The sequence below is a fragment of the Arachis stenosperma genome, chromosome 1 (genome assembly GCF_014773155.1).
Source record: "Arachis stenosperma cultivar V10309 chromosome 1, arast.V10309.gnm1.PFL2, whole genome shotgun sequence".
NCBI classification, from domain to species: Eukaryota; Viridiplantae; Streptophyta; class Magnoliopsida; order Fabales; family Fabaceae; genus Arachis; species Arachis stenosperma.
This window is the reverse complement of record NC_080377.1, coordinates 132,209,007-132,228,992: the sequence shown is the minus strand read 5'-3', so window position 1 is coordinate 132,228,992 and position 19,986 is coordinate 132,209,007. Positions and strand designations below refer to the sequence as shown.

Here is a 19,986-nt window from a genome sequence, read left to right as displayed (position 1 = left end):
TGTAGCAAAACCTTGCTCTACTGTATACTCTCAAATCTCTACCCAAGTGCATGTAAATATTTTTCTGTTAAAACTAAAAATTAGAGTGGTTATGACATTGAATTGGTAGAAAAATAGAACATAGTGTCGGCACATTTAGAAGGGACGCGAATAAATGGGGAGCACCTACCGCCGCTCCATACGAAAGAAAGCCCAGAATGATAAAGGCACACGTGTCATAGTGAAGATGAGGACACGTAGACAGTGATAGAGCAGCCAACCTGAGAAGGGCTTTTAAACTGAACCATGGTTAAGCATGTGTCAAAGACCAATGGCAAATGTCGTTTATGCGTTTTGAAGAGCGTAGCGTTTTATTCTCTCTCTCACACGCTGGACACCCCACACCTACACCCTCACACACCTACGCTAATTCATTTCATTTTTCTCTTTTTTTTTTTTTTTCTCTCACACACTCGCCGGGCATTCCCGCCGATCAATAAACGACGCATCCTGCAGACATTCATTCGAAGATCGATCTTGTAAGTTGCGTGACATTGTGGCGGATGCTGGTGGATTCGTGGCCGTTACAGGCAAGGACGACGGATCTTGGATTGAATCTGGCATTTTAGGGTTATGAAGGGGGAGGAAGAGGAGGAGGCATTGTGAGATGTGCAGGCCGGAGAGGACCAGCAGCAGCAGCAGCAGCAATTGCCAAGATTTGGTGTGGATGGGTGTGAGGGTGGAGAAGGGAGGGAGAGGCTCTTCTAACGGTTCGTCGTCGTCGGTGGCGGCAGCGTCGAGATCGAGGATGAAGATGTGGATGATTAGGGCGACGACGTCGGTGCTTGTGTGGACCTGCGTGGTGCAGTTGACGACGCTGGGTGAGATGTGGGGTCCAAGAGTCTTGAAGGGTTGGCCTTCTTGTTTCACTCATGATTCTTCTTCTTCTTCTGCTGTCAGTGCCCTTGATTTCGATTCCCAACTACTTCCGTCTCCGCGTCCCGTTCTTCTCCCTCCCAAGAGTATCTTTTCTCTCTCTCTCTCTCTCTCTCTCTCTCTCTCTCTCTCTCTCTCTCTCTCTCTCTCTCACTTCCATTCATCTCAATTGACCTTTTCTTTTCTGCAGGAGTTTATAAGAACAATGGATACTTGATGGTGTCGTGCAATGGAGGACTCAACCAAATGAGAGCAGCGGTGACTGTTCTTCTTTCTATGTTTTTGCACTGATCCCATTTGCTCATTGGATTTCCTCTAATGTGTAACTGCGTTTTACAGATATGTGACATGGTTGCCATTGCCAGATATCTAAATGTCACGCTTATCGTCCCTGAACTCGATAAAACTTCCTTCTGGGCTGACCCCAGGTGACTCTTCCATTCTTTCTTTGAATGCTGTTTGGGTTGCTTGCTTCTTTACAGGGATGACTTCTTAATAACTCTTCCTTTTACTTTGATTTCGTAGTGAGTTCCAAGACATATTTGATGTTGATCATTTTATTACATCCTTGAGAGATGAGGTCAGGATATTGAAAGAGTTGCCTCCTAGACTCAAGCTGAGAGTGGAAAGAGGAATGCTTTACACCATGCCCCCAATTAGTTGGTCTGACATTTCTTACTATAAGAATCAGGTCAGTTTATACCATCCCTGGTACTATAAGTTGGGGTCAGAAACATATGTTATCCTAAACATTACTAGATAGCATGTTTTTGTGACTTGATTATGTTTTTTTCTGTTCTATGGTCAGTTAGTCTAAAGCAAATGGTATATTTGTTGTTATAGATTCTGCCCCTGATACAAAAGTACAAAGTTGTGCATTTAAATCGAACCGATGCTAGGCTGGCAAATAACGGTCAACCTCTGGACCTTCAGAAGCTGCGATGCCGTGTTAATTTTAGTGCTCTGAGATTTACTCCTCAGATAGAGGAGTTGGGCAGAAAGGTCATCAAGCTTCTGAGGCAAAATGGTCCATTTATGGTGCTTCATCTGAGGTATGAAATGGATATGTTGGCGTTTTCTGGCTGTACTCAAGGTTGCAACAGTGATGAGGTGGAAGAGTTGACAAGGATGAGGTGAGCAGTAACTTGCATACTTCATTTGTTTTGTAATTCTCAATTCAGATTTCATTTTCAACTAACTAATGTGCAGATCAATAGGACATAGGAGAATTGATGCAAGTCTCAAACATTTTCAATTTTCTATGCATTGACAGATATGCTTATCCCTGGTGGAAAGAAAAAATAATCAACTCTGATTTGAAAAGAAAAGATGGCCTATGCCCTTTGACACCCGAGGAGACTGCTCTAACGCTTAGGGCTCTTGACATTGATCGGAACATTCAAATCTACATTGCAGCTGGAGAAATATATGGCGGGGAAAGGAGAATGGCTAGTCTTGCAAAGGACTACCCAAAATTGGTAAATTTGAAGTTCAAGCATGGTAATTGGAATGTTTCTTATTGTTTAATGATGCTAAGTTTGCCTTTGTTCTTTGTTGAAACAGGTCAGGAAGGAAACACTGTTGGAACCATCTGACCTTCAGTTCTTCCAGAATCATTCATCTCAAATGGCGGCATTGGATTATCTTGTCTCATTAGAGAGTGATATATTTGTCCCCACATACGATGGAAATATGGCCAAAGTAGTTGAGGGCCATCGCAGGTACATTCTGCTGATGCAATGTGATTTCCAAGATTATTTCTTCTCTAGGAATATCTGTTGCTGTTAAAATCCTAGGAATAAAGATTTCTTTGTAGTGAATAACAATTTTTGTATCTGCGTCTTCTGGGAGACAAATTGGACTTGATGAGAAATGATTCAAACAGCTTTTTCTTTCTGGCATAATTTTCTAGTACCATTGTTTTGTTCCGATTCTTATGATTCTCAGAACTTCTCTGCCAATTGACATGACTTGTACCTCCAATGCATGTGCAGATACCTTGGGTTCAAGAAGACGATATTGTTGAACAGAAAGCTCCTAGTTGATCTGATAGATCAGTACCATAATGGAGTACTGGACTGGGATACATTCTCTTCAGCCGTAAAGAGAGCTCACGCAGATCGTATGGGTAGTCCAACCACAAGGTTGGTAATCCTCGACAAGCCCAAAGAAGAGGATTATTTTTATGCGAACCCACAGGAGTGTTTAGAATCATCAGTTGATCTGCTGAGTAGTACGTAGTAGTAATGCATCCAGAAAACGCTGGAATTCACTTGTGCCATCACCTCCTGGTGCACATGGTTCTCTACCACAGATAGTGAATTAGTTCTCTACGCAGTTTTAGCAAAGATGACGGCTTTTGTATCAAAGAGGCAGTCATGGTGACTCGAAAAAGAGAGATGGTTGGGTTTGGGGAAGGGATCTATAACATTCATGACAGCTCTAGTCAAGGGAAGCAAAGCAAGCCGGGGAATACTTTATATTTTACATATGCAAATAATCATCCATCACATTCATGTATAGAAGCTACCCTGCCATTACGGGGTGAGAGCAGTTTATACTGCATTGTACACGGAGGAATTGAATTCATATACAAATTTGGATTTACTGGAACTGCCGTTCGTGGAAAGCTTAATACATTGGTACTTGCCTCTGTTTTTAGGATATAAATATATAAGTTTTGTTCCCATTTTTTTCTTCTTTTTTTTTATTTTGCTTTTCCCTTTGCCTCCGTTCTCTTTATCCTGCCATCATTCACACTATAAAATTTGTTTGTTGATGTATTATTCTCGCTAATTTGATATTCTTTTGTTTTGTCTATTCAGGGACCATGATCCTTTTTTTTTTCTTTTTGGTATTCTCTGTAAGCCTATGTTTACGTTGACATTGATTACTAGATTGGCATTTCAAATAGATTCTTAATTGGATAATTTCCTAAATGCCATCTTATGCCTCAAACTCTAGTAATTTGATAACTTCCTAAATGTCTAATACTTATGGCTATGGCCCTTGGATATGGAACTCATGTATTGGGATTCTATAGCATATTGAATTTTGATAAGATGGACCTTGGTGTATGGTTAAAATTGTTTCATTCCTTAGACACTATATGAACCCCCACCATCCCGAGAGGGGTAAAAAAAACAACCAGAGGCAGCCACTAGTTAAAAAGTGGTCCAATAGGGCGTTTGATTTATTCCATTATACCTCCATTAATGATTGGATGTGTGGATGGAGGAATAATGCTTAGTTACAATTGCTTTTGACGTATTATCGAGATGGCTATTTTTATTGAAGTTTGAAGCATGATATACTGGTATTTCAGTATCTTACTATTTTTATGCGGCATATCACCCTTCCGAGTTCCGATGGCTATTTTATTTTATTTTATTCTCCACCTCGTCTCCTTTTGAGCAGGAGTTCCACCGCTGGCAAATTTTTTTTTTTTTGAAAAATGATAGGACCATTAAAATTTATTGGGTTTTTTGTTATTATTTAATCATTAACTTAATTTTTTTTAGTTTAGTTTTTTTAGTCTAATAACCTAATAACGGATTTCATTTGATACTTTTAAACATTGATGGTTAACTGATGGTAAAAAATAATAAATTTTAATAATTTTTTAACATTTTTTTTATCTATATTTTAAAATATCTAATTCCCCTATTTTCATGTGTTACTACAAAGATCATATCCTTTGTTTGATATTATGGTAAGAATTAAAAATATTAATAACGTGTTCATATAACTATATAAAAATATTTCACTTGAACGAATCAAAATTAAACTCATTTTATGTAATTACGGAAACTCTATACAATTCAACTCCCATTTTGAACATAGTCAAATTAACAATTGAAAGTAGCAAATTCAAGTCATTTTCATTGTTTGTAATCCATTGTATTTATTTTCATTTAGTAGTACTAGTGGATCACCAGATCAAACAATCTACTAGAATAAGTCCAACTCCTAGTTTTTGAACAGGCAAAAGGTGGCAGACAACCACCACCACCCGAAACTGAGAATCCAGTAGGTGGTTGCCAAATTAGGATTTACACATTCAATAAGAAAGATTGAATTAAAATCGAGGCAATAAAACTTTTGGAGTTTGGAACTATATTATTTGAGCACGTGTGCCAATTAATAGATTTTGTCAAATCAACGCATTTCGGACAGAGAACAATGGAGTCGAATGCGAGAGAATAATCTATTTGGGAAATTGAATCTGAAGTAGATCCCAATAAAAATTTCAACAACTATAATCAGCTCGAGTGATCCAAGAAACCTCACTTAGGAATCAGGAAATAGTGTCACCACTCACCATAATACTAATGGTTTTCTGTTCAAACTTCAAATGCTTGATCTTAAAGCGATTGAATGTTACTCAGATCCAAACGTTTCTTAAATCGAGTAGTGACAATCTTGTTTACCTTAATCTGACGGTGATGGTACGGTTGGCGTTAATATATACCATATCTTCCTTTTACTTAGAAAGTACTTAAGTTTAGTAGTTAGTGATGAATTGATGATGGTTCTCTGACATGTTAACTCCTGTAATTTGGGTACTAATTATTAAAGTAATCATAAGTAGTGCCGCAAAGCCAATGCCATTCTTCTTTTTTTTTTTTGGCGAAAAGGTTTGCTCACTAACATTAAGTTAATCAAGTTATACCTTTTTATGATGCATATATTGTAGAAAATTAAATTTTTATTTAAATATACAAGTTGTTTACAAAAATGTTTGGTGCTTGAAGATTAATTAGCAATCTTCCCACGACATAAGGTTAAAGCTGTAAACACAAAACAGAATATCAATAGAATATTAATTATGAATATTTAAAATAGAGGGGGGAGGGGAAGGGGGGAGAAAAATTCTGCGGTTCTGCCTGCTTGTAGGATGTAGACATGAGAAGGAAAGGCTTTTTTCTTCAAAGTTTATGCTTAAGTTATTTATATTTTACACAATTGTAAATGTCATGTACAATTTTACAAAGCTTTGTACCCTACGTTACTACAGAAATATTCTAAAAGTAAAAAGAGTACAATAAGTTTCTTTATCATAACCAGACAACTGGACCACAAATATCGAAGTTAAAGAAATACGCAACAGATAAAGGACCAAAGGTTTACAAACTTTACATGAATCGAAGCCTTGATTAAAAAAGCAGCTTCTCAATTAGTATGGAAGCCTCTGAAATTGATATAATTTTAGATAGTAAAATAATGCAATATTATTTCTCCTTTTTTTTGGGGGGGGGGGGGGGGGGGAGCCCATCAAACTAACAAGACACGACATGTACAGTCTATCTCACCCTTGCTGGATAATAAGCCAGCAGTAAGACATAAATCATTTGATCCCCCTTCCAAAAATTAATTTTAGAAAAAGTTACCCCAAATAATAATTAATATCAAGATTATTATAATAAGGAAAGAATGAATAATATGAGGGCAGAATTAGGTTTTGCAAGACTTTAGCTTCTTTACTGGTTGGTCAGATTTCCCAGAGGTAGCAACTCTAGAGCGCATCATCCTTTGATTGTTAGAAGGAACTTCATCGCCCTAGACAGAAAAATCATTAACAAATTAGAGATATGGAAGTATGGAACTCAAATTAGAAAATGGAAAGGGGAACTGGAGAGTGAGCTTTACCTTAATGCCACACATTGACATTGGCAGAGTTGGTCTGATAATGTTTTCTTGCTTACGAAGCTCAATTTGCACTGAGATGCTAGCCTGAGACAAATCCACTCCCGAACTCTGGAGTGCATGTGTAAGTGTATCCAACAACCTGGCCCATGTTCAACATACTTCCTTTAATATATTATATAAAAAAAATGCAGCACCACATCAAAGTGAAATTATACACTTCTTTCCCACAATTATGCAGCACGTTAGTAGAAAATTTCATCACATAACAGACATGAAATAAGTCCAAATTATGGTTGTAAAACATAACTCTTGCTAAAATCATTTATTTGGTCCCGTGCCAGAGTCAAGTGTAATTTTAGCTGTGGTTGAAGGTTTATACCGTCATCCAATCTCTATCCGTGAACACAATCAAATAATAATGTAAATACTCACCCTTTTGAGTATACACTTGATATGCTAATGGCACCACCTTCAATAGCTAGCTCTTTCTCTTTCAACTTTTCATTAGTAGCAGTCACAGTCTGACACTCCACTGAAGGTTGGTATATGCCATTCCCTGCATCAGATGGAAGTCTATGTGTGACGTGAGGCATTTCGCCTAGACCAATGCTTTTTCTAGGAGGGAAGAAGTTTGGCGGTGAAGAAATAGGAATTGGGAAAGTGGTGTTTGTTATTCCAGGAGGATGATCCATGTTCTTGAAGGGAGTTGCTGTGTTCAAGCCAGGTTCTAGTTTCTGAGAACTACCAGTAATTGGTGGGGAGAGAGTGATATTTTTCTCATCAATCTTTGAAGCAAAGAGCAAGGTTGGCGATGGACCTGACCCGCTATTTGTGCCACAAGCTTCAAAACTCTCTGCTGGCTTGTCATTATTCCTCTGCGTTATGTTGAATGAAGAATTGAAAATCAGTTTTTGGATAAAAGATGTGACGATCATTATGGTTATTTCTGAATTCAGAAGCATATGCATTAAACTGCCTATATGATACTAATGACTCTATCCAGTGGAAAACAAACAACCATGGTCAAAAATTAAAGTCCTTGACACCATATAAGAGCAGTTCGTATGTTATTTACCCATGGCATCAGTTTTTCTGGCTCGTGGTTCCATCCTTGGAATGAACCTTCATACTTATGCACCTTCTCTTGTAAGAAATGAATATACTCAATGACCTACATATAGTTCAAATAAAGCATTAATAATAAATAGAACACAAATAAGAAAAATCTGTCATAACATACATAAGAATGTGAATGTGAATGCACCTCGAGCAAAAAAGATGCTTTGTCTCTCTTTTGGTCACTGTGTGGAATTAACTCTCGTAGCATCTGGAATCTGCATTTTGAATTCAGTTGTTCCATAAGATTATTATTATTATTATTATTATTATTATTATTATTATTATTATTATAGAGGTAGACATCTTATGCAAGATAGGTAATACTCGCCTGTCATTAATTTTGCTCCTCCTCCGCTGTTCTGTTGCTGAATGTTTTGACCTTGGTGTGTTTGGCTTTTGATCAGTACTCTTTCCATCAACTTTCACCCTGAGTTCTGCTGTAAACAACAGCTTACGTTAATCCCCTCGTCAGAAAATTTCAAACCAAAGCAGACACATATATGGACAATAAAATGTAGCTGTGTGCAATTGTCAATTGATCATTCCTTCTTACTTACTTATGATTGTAAGCAGTAATATAAAAATCAGAAACAACGAAAACGCATGGCATACATAACAACACAAAAACAAAGCCTTATCCCATTACCTGGGACAATAATGGAAAAAACAAGAAGTATAATTGTATTAAAACAAGGGTTTAAGGAGGACACATGTTAAGGTTATCGATTAAAAAAGTTTTTATAATAAAAATATAAAATTTAAATTTTTAATATAATTATTGTGTATTTATTAAAATAAAATGTAAAACTTTTACTAAGAATGATTTTCAGAGCACATATTAATTAAATCTATATCATAAAATCTATTCTGAAAACAGAAAATTGTTGCCGTCACAGAGATTCAACGGAAGCCATCAGCTAATTTTAATTGTCAAATACTCAATTGAGTTCTAAGAAATTAGCCAAGCAGTCTTTTATAGTCCCAAGAAGAAGAAAGTAACACTACTGTTCAGAAATTTGAAGATAGACAGGGGCGGACCATTATTTTCGAGTACTGTATACATTTTTCCTTTTTTATTTCTTCAATTCAAAGCACACATCAACATTATTTTCGAGTACTTACAAAGTATTACGTTAGTTGTATTAGCTAATAGTAGAAATTCAACACAAACAATAACTCGGCCAGCTAAAGTATTCCAAGTTGAATACGTACCTCTTTCAGGATTCGAGGACTCTTTCTTAAGAAAGTATGTTTCTTCATTGTCTAGCTCTTCATCTTGGGCACAATCTTTTGCTGACTTCATCATTTCTATGAAACTCTGATTCCTCTGTCCCGTTGTCCTATTGAATCATAACCCATAAATCCAGTACAACAAATATTAACAACTCAAGTTACAAAGCCAAGTATATATTATTCAGTAATCTTTTTCAAATAGTGTTAGTAATAGAAACTCAAAATCATGGGAGAAGAGGCAGAGACATAATGACTTACTGAGAAGAAGAGCGAGAGTTGAAGCTGTTGTGACGATTGTTAGAAAAAGACTGTGGCGTTCCCTCCGTGGACGTCCAATGCCCTTGCTTCGCAGACTGTGTCTCTGAGAGAAAAGTGGTCAAGCATTAATACCATTATTTCATATATAGAACTTGATATTTAGTATACTATTTTACCAAGATGATAGATCCATCAGCTCTGGGTGATGCTATATATATACACACAAAGTGGAAAGTGATGATTGTTTCTATATGAAGACAAGTACTATTAGCCAAACCATTACACTTGAAAACTGTATCTCCTCTAAAAACCTTGAAACACTGTAACCTGATTTACCCAGTTTATACCGAAAGTAAGTATACAACATTTCAAGTAATGAACAACTAAAATTGAAAAGAAATATATTAATTATTCATTAGGAACATTTCAAGTTATGGATATAAATAAAGACAATTATTACTCTACCTAATTTTGTATCTTTGGAATCATATTATTGAATTAGAAGTCAACGTTTCGAAAAATTTATATTACATAATAATTTTTGAATGAGTGATAAATAATTGAAAACCTTAAAATTATTTAATATATTTGACTAAATTATTACCTAAATTATATGAGTTTTGGCCTAGTTGTTTTCTTCAACAATAAATGTGAAAGCACATAGGCAAGAAACATTTTTGTCTCAGTAATAATATACAAATTTTTCAGTTAACATACAGTACACAACGACAACATGCACTTCATTAACTACAGTATATAATATTATAAATGAACAAAATTGAGAAAGAAAGGTGGTTGGTTGAATTGATTCTTGTTTTAAGGTAAAAATATGGGCCGGGGTTAGGTTTCATGCACGTGTAAATGGCAGTTACATTGTACAGAGCCCCAACCCCCGGGGTTATTTTCAGGAAATTGGTGGGAAACATTTAATATAAGACACGTATAATAGAAGGAAACTTTATGGTTTACCTCCGGGAATGAGCTTGTCGCCCACAATATTATTCTCCTTCCCTGTCTTTCCCTTTTTAACTGCAGACTCATCCCATAAAGTGAAACCACTTGAGGTATAAGAACTGCAGTTGGAGTTTTCATCGTTTCTATCCGTGCTAGTTGCTTGACGCACAGTGAAAAGGGGTGCCTCTGGCTTTGGAACCCTTTGATTATTATTATTATTATTATTATTATTATTATTATTGTTATTATTATTATTATTATTAAAATAAGAAATGTGGCCAATACTGTAAGTTCCAATCCCTCCCGGTAAGAGGTGCTGGTGGTTCTCAACAGAAGGTGGCGGTTGTGGTGCTGCAGGTGGTAGCTTTTGAACCGTCGATGATGTCTCGTCCGAGGCTTCTTCCTTTGTATTGGCTTTCGTTTCTACTCGCAAGAAATCATGGGTCTTGAGGTAGCTTCCTGTTCACATGAAGGAGGCAATTTATTAGGACACTGGGCTATTAAAATGTGTTAAAAGTAAGCTTTCTTAACTTTCATTGTTTAAAAGAGTAAAAAAAAAGTATCCAATAAATAAACTCATGTCTAACAATTTAGTATTTAAGATACCCTCATAATAAAGTTGGTTTATTTTGAAGGAAGTGTTAAGAGTAATTCCTATGTGTGAATTTTCACAAGGCTGTAACTCGTTCCCGCATTCACGATAAATTTTAAACAAAGCGAATGTCATAGCAAAGAACTAGAGCTTAAAGAAGATTATGATGAAAACTCTTATATATCGTATTCATTTCTTCTTAAGGGCTTCTATTATGGTTATTTTGGCAAGCAATAATGGAGCTAGAACCAAGTACAGATAACTGAACACAATAGCCATAACTAATATAAGCCGGCTTCTCTTACGTTTTAAAAAGTACTTTTAACTGAAGAAAAATATTAGTACTACTTTAGGGATTTAAATCCTCTAAATTTTGAATTTTTACTTTAGAAGGTAAAGTGTGATTTTCTACCATTGAATGATTTCTCTCTTATATTTACTCTGGCCTCACCTACAAAATAAATGGTGAAAAATCACACTTTACTCTTTAAAGTAAAATTCAAACTTTAGAGGATCCAAATTCCTACTTCAGAGTCAAAAGCAGAAAATGAAAGTTCTTTCCTATTTACCGAAGGTTAATAAAAACATAAGAATCCATATTATCCTTGAGTTTATTCGAGAAACTATTAAAAAGGGATAGAAAATAATAATAATATGGATCACTTGTATTTTAGCTATTACTTAGTTGTACTTCGGATGAAAAATTACAGAAAAAAATCTTTCAAAATAAATAAAATTATAAAATAATAATAAAGATTATTAGACTTTGGTATTTTTATTTTACTACTTTTCTCACTTATCCAAAGCTAGTTTTGATAATTTTTTAAGTCCTGTCTACGACTCGATCTGTTTTTGTTTTTTTGTTTTTTTTGGAGAGGACGACTCGATCTGTTAAACTGTGTAGTAAAAGTTTAAATATACGTGAGAATAGAATAAAATAAGATTACTACAACTGTTTTCTTTTCTTTAATATAGTATCAGCCCGAACATATTGTTAAATTATCACTTATTCTAGAAGGAGAAAATAATTAAGGCCAACCAAAGTACCAAACTGCATTATTCAGAGACACCAAAAAAAAAAAAACTGCATTATTCATAACGAAGTTTATCGCATGCAACTTAAAAGTAGGTAAAAGCTACTTGCGTCAGTGTGTAATAGAGGAAGAGAGATGTACACCGGGACAAAACTGAGAGAAAGCAAAACCAGAGCCCAGAGGTCCCAAATACATTGCATGCTACCAGACTCTTCCAAAATCAAGGCTACACATTTATCTCAGCAAAAAGACGAACCTTCCTCTTTGAGTAAACCGAAAGTGAAAGAAATATACAGCGCCCAAAGAACGAACATAAAAACGTAACAAAGTCTCTCGTTTTAAATTTCAAAGGTTAAAAAAGCTACCTGGAGCTGAGGGTGATGTGTTAGTGAATCGTGATTCATGAAATGGAGAAAAAAGAAAAAAGGAAAGGTAAACAAAACAGACACAGGAATGCTATGTGGCTTGGCCTGATGTGAAACGTCAAATCAGCTGCAAGTCCAATTCCGAACTGGGCCCGTTATCTGACGGTGTTAATTACATCGTGACTGACACTTTTCCAATGGATCGTGAAAGCATCGATCGGGTTCCAAATACGAATTAAAAGGACCATAGGAAATTTTGTTAAATTAATAAATGCCATAGGCCATAAGATTCATGGCCCAGATCCCTGATTAAATAGCAGTCACGTGCGCGAACAACCATGATGTATACACAACCGCTTTCAAAAATTCAATTATTTTTCAAAAACACACTGTGATGCATAATTTCATACGATATTTACGCCACCACGATCCCACGTCAAAAAAAAAATATGGCTAAAACCAAAACCAAACACTCACTGTATATCATCTTTTTTCCCCGTTCATAATTATCAGAAAATAAAAATAAAAAAATATGAAAAAAGCGGGAGTACCTTGAGAAGGTGGTCGTGGATCTTGTTGGGAAGTTGAATTACTGTAGAGTGACAGAAAGTCATGCGTAGGTTTTCTTCCTGCTCGTTTTTCCGCAGCGGAGAGAAAAAAATAAAAAAGAAAAATAAATCAGACTATCTCACACAGTTATACATACCGAACGGAAATTCAGAAAACAAAATTAACGAAAAAAATATAGTAAGGATCAGTTTCCATGAGGAAATAAATATTAAATACCTTCGGTTCCAAATGACCGCGCTTGAGGAAGCTCCATCATCAAAACCAGAAAAATATTGCTATTCTTTTCCGTCTCTTTCGTGTCGTCCTCTTATTCCTTCCAGGAAATTCAACGGAATTTTGAATTTCAATCTTCCAGAATCTGAATTCACATAGAATCCAATTCCGTTACCACGTGAAAAAGGCTTTAATTCGTAAGACAGCGCTGGAATTGAGAGCTTGAAGCTTGGATCTCACTATCTCGCTGATGGAAGATCCTCAGATCCGAATTTAACAGAAACCGTTGTTTTCTTCGCTCCTTGGTTTAGATTCAAGTCCAAAGCAAGCTTAAGATCACAATCGCACCTACTCAATTTTCTTCTCCAAGTTCCTATATTAATCTAAGCTCTCCGTTCGTAATCAACAATCACAATTCTGCACGAGACGATAGATGGCTTAGCTTGTTTACATCAAAGGAAACTCGCATGATTGATTTCCGTAAAAAGAAACTTGAAGAATTAAGCGGTTTGGCTCCAAAATCGTCAATCGTGGTGAGAATTTAGCGAATCTGATATCAGAACTACACATAAATTCAATTTCCGAGAAAAGTAACTGTCGCTGAAGAAATTAAACTTGCAAGCTACCACAATTCAGCTTATAACACACCAAAATTAAGAAATCAGCAACTTTAACAAGACGAAACAGGAAAAAAAATACATTCAAATTAATTTCAAGTAAGAATCGCCATAAACAAAATTGTGGAGTGTAACAGTGAAAGAATCAAAGCTAAGGATGAATTGGAATAGCACCTGAAGTGGAACCCGGTGTAAAATAGCACACCTGAAGTGAAGAATAAGAATCTTAGAGCGTCGAAACAGAAGAGAGAGAGAGAGATATATATCTTCTTTCTTTCTTTCCTTTTTCTCTGTGGATTCCTTTGTTAGCTCTGAAAACAAGCACTGCGGCGAAAGAGAAGGCTTCGGGTCGGACCCTCCTCTTTCCCTTTCTCTTTCTCTTTCTCTCTCTTGTGTGTCTGTTGATTTGAGAATTTGAGATGAAAGTTGTTTTTATATATAGTTTTGTTGCGCCTTCTCTGTGTTTTCTCCATCCATTTTCATCTCCTTTATTTTGCTTTTGGTTTTCTAATCCGTCAACTTGCAAACTCCGTTTACAAACGTCGTTGCGGCGGTTAACGCCGTTAGTTCCCACCCCAATGTAAACGGTTTATGCAGTGCCACACGTAGCCGTTTTTATACGGTAATTAAGGACAGCAGCTGATCACGTACTACTTAATATACTCCATTTATTGTTTTTTAAATATAAAAAAATAAAAACATTATACCAGTATTATTTTTAATTATAAATATAATATTTTTAGTCTATTAGTCTAACATTATTCTTTTAATCAATACTTTAAATATTATTAGTTAATTATTAACCAAACATAATAAATTATACTAACTCTTTAATATTATTCTTAAAAAATATGTAATCAAATATTTTGTTTTACTATTCATATTTTGTGTATATTAAAATTAGTTATTAATATAAAATATATATTAAAAATAAATTAAATAATATATATAATGACTAATTTTAATAACTAATTTTAGTGTATAAATATTTTATTTTTTTCACCTACTTTAAATTTTTAAGGCAATTAATGAAAAGTTAAAAAGTGGAGATATTAATTAATAGAGTAGTAGGAATTGTAATCACATATGGATATTTTAATTACTCAAAATAAATTCTACTAGAAAAAAAACTTTTTTTATCTAACCTATTTTTTTCTTCTCGAAGACTTAAACTAATTAAGCCAGTCCATTATTCGAATAAAATTTTTCAGGCTAGTCTTTTCTATTATAAATTTAAGATTTTATTTAAAGAATATAAATGTTAAATTACCTTTTTGCCAACTAAAAGTTAGTTATATAATTTAAACACTGTTTAAAAAAACACTTTTTTCCTAAATATTTATAAAACCTCTTTAAATATTAGTATTTTAATTTTAATTAATATATTATATAATTAAAATTAACAGCTGAAATTCCTCCCCGTACCTATAGAGAGAGAGGCAGATAAAGATATATTAGGTTACTGTATGAGCATAATCACCAGCTTTGCTACTTTTAGAAATGAAAGCGAAAAAGAACATAATTGACATGTAGAGAACTCGGAAATTGTTATCTATTATCTATAGCTTGGGGTAAGTGGGTAACACAAAGTTCTACAAGGAAAAATCACTTTTCCTCTTTAATTTCAGTAACTTGCTACATAATTTTACGGTGTAAAAGTCGAAACAGTAGATTGTAGAGTTTTAAAATAGAATTGTAGATTGTAGATTTTTTTAAAAAAAAAAAAAAGTGTCGCGTGGGAAAAAAAGGTCACGTGACTACGAGAGGAATGGGAATAGTAAGGAGAGCGTTGACATAGGAACAGTAGGCAGTTGACGACGGCATTAGCCATGAAATTAAGAAAGGGAATAAATACGGAGCTGATGATTAGTGCACAGATCCCTAGCAATATTATCTGACCAAATTACACTTAACTGAAACTCTTCCCTTTTTTAATCTCCACAAAACATATTTACAATTCTTTTCCTTGTTTTTCTCCCCACTAATGAACATCACATTAAAAAGATAAGAATATTATTTTTTCTATTTCTATTTTCTTAACAAATATTTTTTTAAAACAAAAGAGAGAGAGTAGAAAATTGGTGCTGGGGGTAAGGGAGGAAATGTCACGTGCAGCGCGAGCTCTCGTCTGAAATTATGAATACCGTGGAAGTGAACTTTTGAGCTGTGCCGGAAAACGCGGAATTATTTTATGGTTTCTTTTTTTATTTATTTTTTATCTCTTTGCTCTTTACTCTTTTCTTTTATCATGTCATGCCCTCTCTCCATGTGCATTGTGCATGCTCCTTCAAGATTCTCTCTCCTAACACCCACATCAACCATTTTTAGTCAAAAACTATTTTATTTTACATTTTATTTTATTATATATATATATATATTTCGACTAACTGTTCTTGCCCTATAGTATTAATAGCTGGCCAATAAAATTTTACAAACATGCTTGCTTAAATTCTTCAATTTTTGTTTTGGTCGCTTATATATACAACCTATCCATTAATTTTATGTACATATACATATACATATACATATACATGGACTATATACTAATTTATATCAATTATATCACATATATATTAAAATTTATTACTAAAATTAATTATTAATATAAAATATATATTAAAAATAAATTAAATAATATATATTTATATATAAATTCACAACAATTAATTTTAATAATTAATTTTAATATACAAATAACATTTTTAAATTTATATTTATATCTGACAATGGTAATTGAATTCAGGGACAGATCTACCTTAGAGGATGTGGGGGCAAGTGCCCCCATTAAAATTTTGTTAAGTTACATGTAGTATATGGAATAAAAATTTATTTGCCCCCATTTAATAAATAAATTTGACCCCACTATAATTTTTTTTAATCTATTTCTATTTTCATAATGTATAGAAAAAAAAATCTCACTATTTTATAATAATACTATATTAATTATAAAAATAATTAAATAATAATAATAAAAATAATTAAAAATTAAGTCAGTTATTTAAATTTAAGTACTAAAAACAATTTTTGTATGCTCTCTAACATTCTAATTCTCTTCTTTTGTTATTCTTTTTTTATTTTATGGCTCCTAGTAAGACTCCTTAACTTTATTATTTAATTTCTTTTGATTCAATTAAAGATTTATTTTTATTTTTTTATTTTTAATTCATTCAATTATTTTGTATTTTATTTTGTAATTATATTATTATATATTTTTATTACATAGTTAAATATTATTGAATAATAAGATCCATTAATAATTTAAATTTTGAAATATAGTAATTGTTCATACCCCGGTCCAATGTTAAGGGCCCAGGTCCAATCGAAAGGCCTGATCCAATAGATTAAGCCTAGCAAAGCACCCACCTCCATTCTAGAGGTCGGTGTCAACCCCGACTTGGTACGAAGAAGTCGGTTGTGAGATTAGCTGGCAGATAAATACTCATTCAAATGGGTAACCGCCCCTGAAATCTCTCTAACCACTTCATAAAGCCATATCTTAACCTCCCTAAGATAATGGGACGGTTATTATCCTAAAGATACGGCACTACTCCAACGGTGGTTATTGGCTCACCACTATAAGTACACTGACACACCTCAGGTATTCCTAAGTCCAATACTCTCTAAGACCTGCTTACACCCTTGCTAACTTAGGCATCGGAGTGTCCTTGCAGGTACCACCCCCCATTCACACGCGAGCACAAGTCGGACGGAGCCTCCCGAGTTGCGGACATACCCGGAGTTCTCCTCCACCATACACTTGGGCCGCCAAACGCCATCCATTGGACTAATCTCCGGTTACCTAACGTAACATTGGCGCCGTTCCCGGGGACCCGAGAGATCATCCCTCGATGGCAGAAAGATCCCATGAAGAAGGCCATGTCGAAACAGATTCTGAGCAAGAGAATCTAGACGTAGGCCATGGCAATGAAGACAATGATCAACACCGAGAGGGTACCTCCGGAGTAAAGAATCCGAAGGTAAATTCCTCAGATGGACGTGAATCAGAAAAAGGCGGACCGTCTCATGTAACCGAACTAATGAGTTTGGTTCATAGTCGCCTGGAACAATTGGAACAAGAGCGGGAGAGGCAAAAGGAAACCGAAAGGTACCTTAAAGAGGAGATGAAACGACGAAAAGAGTTAGAAAGAAAACTCTTGCAGCTAGAATCCTCTCTCAAGAACTCCCGCGACGAAGGAGAAGATCAACTCCCAGGCGGAGAAGATCCTTTCAGCGAGGACATAATGAGGGCAAAAGTTCCAACGAACTTCAAAAGCCCTGATATGGATCTCTATGATGGAACTACGGATCCAAAGCATCATCTTAGCAACTTCAAAAGCCGGATGTATCTAGCTGATGCCTCCGACGCTACGAGATGCAAGGCTTTCCCGACCACTTTATCAAAAGCAGCAATGAAGTGGTTCGATAGCCTCCCCCCGAGATCCATTACTAGTTTTGAAGACCTCTCAAGGAAATTCTTGATGAGGTTCTCAATTCAGAAGGATAAAGTAAAACATGCACCGAGCCTCCTGGGAGTGAAACAGGAGGTCGGAGAGTCTTTACGAGCCTATATGGAAAGGTTCAATAAGGCATGTTTAGAAATCCAAGACCTGCCCACAGAGGCAGTAATAATGGGGTTAGTCAATGGACTTAGAGAAGGCCCCTTCTCACAGTCCATATCTAAAAGGCACCCCGTTTCTCTAAGTGATGTACAAGAAAGGGCCAAAAAGTACATCAACATGGAAGAGAATGCCAAATTAAGAGACCTGAGTTCACGACCTACTTCCTCCTCTAGGGAAAGGGAAAGGGAAGTCAGGAAGAAGGAAGAACCCGGTCTCGAAAGGCCCAGAAAGTATCACTCTTATACTCCTCTAAAGACTTCTATAGTGGATGTATACAGAGAGATCTGCAACACTGAAAGGCTGCCAACCCCAAGACCTATTAAAAACAAAAAAGGGGGAAGTCGCAGCGAGTATTGCGAGTACCATAAAATATATGGTCACTCCACCAACGACTGTTACGACCTCAAAAATGTGATAGAAAAGCTGGCTAGAGAAGGTCGGCTTGGCAGATATCTCTTGGAGAGGTCGGACACCCATGGAAAGAGAAAGCGAGAGGATATGGATAGGAGAGATCCTCCACCACAAACCCCTGAGAGACACATCCACATGATCTCAGGAGGATTTGCGGGAGGTGGAGTCACCAAATCTTCTCGCAAAAGACATCTGAAGAGAGTCTATCAGGTCGGGGATGAGACACCCGACCTCCCCACTATATCATTCACAAAAGAGGATGGGCAAGGAATAATCCCCGGGCATGATGACCCCGTGGTGATAACTATGATCCTAGCCAACGCCCATCTCCACAGAACCCTAGTAGACCAAGGGAGCTCGGCGGACATCCTTTTCAAGCCCGCCTTCGACAAGCTAGGGTTAGATGAAAAAGAATTGAGAGCTTACCCCGACACTCTATATGGGTTAGGGGATACGCCAATAAAGCCACTGGGATTTTTACCCCTTCACACCACCTTCGGAAAAGGGGAAAAATCAAGGACTCTGAGTATAGACTTTATAGTCATCGATGAAGGGTCAACCTACAATGCCTTAATTGGCAGAACTACCCTTAATCGACTTGGAGCAGTAGTGTCAACCCCTCACCTCTGCATGAAATTCCCGACTCCAGGAGGAATAGCAACGGTGAGGGGAGACCAAAAATTGGCAAGGAAGTGCTACAACGAAAGCCTGAATCTGAGAGGAAAGGGCAAAGAAGTCCACACCATAGAGTTAGGTGGGACAAGGACAAGAGAAGAGCTACGACCCCAGCCGGGTGGAAAAACCGAGGAGATACAAATCGGTAAAGAGGAAGGCAAAACGACTTACATAGGAGCCAACCTAGGGGAAACCCTGAAACAAAGGTTGGGTGAACTCCTAAAAGCTAATTCCGACCTCTTCGCCTGGAAGGCTTCCGACATGCCCGGGATTGATCCCGAGCTCATGTCTCACAGGCTCTCGGTTTACCCAGGGTCCCGACCTGTACAGCAAAGAAGGCGCAAACTCAGCCCAGAGAGGGCCTCCATAGTAGAAGAGCAAGTACAGGCGCTCCTGGAAGCCGGCTTTATCAGAGAGGTCAAATACCCAACATGGCTAGCCAATGTAGTGCTAGTCAAAAAACAAAATGGTAAATGGAGGATGTGCGTCGACTATACCGACCTGAATAAGGCCTGTCCTAAGGACCCTTATCCCTTACCAAGTATTGATACCCTGGTGGACTCCAGCTCAGGGTACCAATACCTATCATTCATGGACGCCTACTCGGGATATAACCAAATCCCGATGCATGAACCCGACCAAGAGAAAACATCGTTCATCACACCAAAAGCCAACTATTGCTACGTGGTCATGCCATTCGGACTAAAGAATGCAGGAGCCACGTACCAAAGGCTGATGAACAAAATGTTTTCCTCCCATTTA

The 19,986-nt window shown here is 36.2% G+C and overlaps 2 protein-coding genes across 6 annotated transcripts; one reads left to right on the top strand and one right to left on the bottom strand.

Annotated features, from left to right (window-relative positions):
• Positions 1-328: 328 nt before the first annotated feature.
• On the top strand, positions 329-3,735 carry LOC130936123 (rhamnogalacturonan I rhamnosyltransferase 1-like). The gene is made up of 8 exons (XM_057866129.1): positions 329-1,001; positions 1,106-1,173; positions 1,255-1,343; positions 1,441-1,606; positions 1,759-2,048; positions 2,189-2,393; positions 2,479-2,636; positions 2,910-3,735. The coding sequence occupies exons 1-8, from the start codon at positions 647-649 to the stop codon at positions 3,154-3,156; spliced, it is 1,578 nt and encodes a 525-aa protein (XP_057722112.1). The 5' UTR covers positions 329-646; the 3' UTR covers positions 3,157-3,735.
• A 1,962-nt stretch (positions 3,736-5,697) lies between these two features.
• On the bottom strand, positions 5,698-13,958 carry LOC130936097 (transcription factor BIM1). Of its 5 annotated transcripts, XM_057866109.1 has the most exons (13): positions 13,694-13,958; positions 13,143-13,452; positions 12,906-13,047; positions 12,671-12,748; positions 10,144-10,587; positions 9,175-9,277; positions 8,896-9,023; positions 8,012-8,120; positions 7,829-7,898; positions 7,640-7,735; positions 6,997-7,439; positions 6,565-6,703; positions 5,698-6,474 (listed from the first exon to the last, which is right to left on the bottom strand). In XM_057866109.1, exons 3-13 carry the CDS (start codon positions 12,943-12,945, stop codon positions 6,370-6,372), a joined length of 1,755 nt encoding a protein of 584 aa, XP_057722092.1. In that variant the 5' UTR covers positions 12,946-13,047; positions 13,143-13,452; positions 13,694-13,958; the 3' UTR covers positions 5,698-6,369. The 5 variants fall into 5 exon arrangements, with proteins under 5 accessions (XP_057722092.1, XP_057722079.1, XP_057722071.1 ...); XM_057866096.1 differs by having other exon boundaries at positions 12,906-13,464; XM_057866088.1 differs by having other exon boundaries at positions 12,906-13,452.
• Between the last annotated feature and the right edge of the window lie 6,028 nt (positions 13,959-19,986).

Coding starts and splice junctions, on each gene's coding strand:
- LOC130936123 (XM_057866129.1), top strand. CDS start 647: ATGTGCAGGCCGGAGAGGACCAGCAGCAGCAGCAGCAGCAATTGCCAA. Junction 1,344..1,440: donor TCCTTCTGGGCTGACCCCAG/GTGACTCTTCCA, acceptor TTGATTTCGTAG/TGAGTTCCAAGACATATTTG. Junction 1,607..1,758: donor TTTCTTACTATAAGAATCAG/GTCAGTTTATAC, acceptor TTGTTGTTATAG/ATTCTGCCCCTGATACAAAA.
- LOC130936097 (XM_057866096.1), bottom strand. CDS start 12,945: ATGATGGAGCTTCCTCAAGCGCGGTCATTTGGAACCGAAG. Junction 7,736..7,828: donor AAGCATCTTTTTTGCTCGAG/GTGCATTCACAT, acceptor AACTATATGTAG/GTCATTGAGTATATTCATTT. Junction 6,704..6,996: donor TCAAGTGTATACTCAAAAGG/GTGAGTATTTAC, acceptor AACATGGGCCAG/GTTGTTGGATACACTTACAC.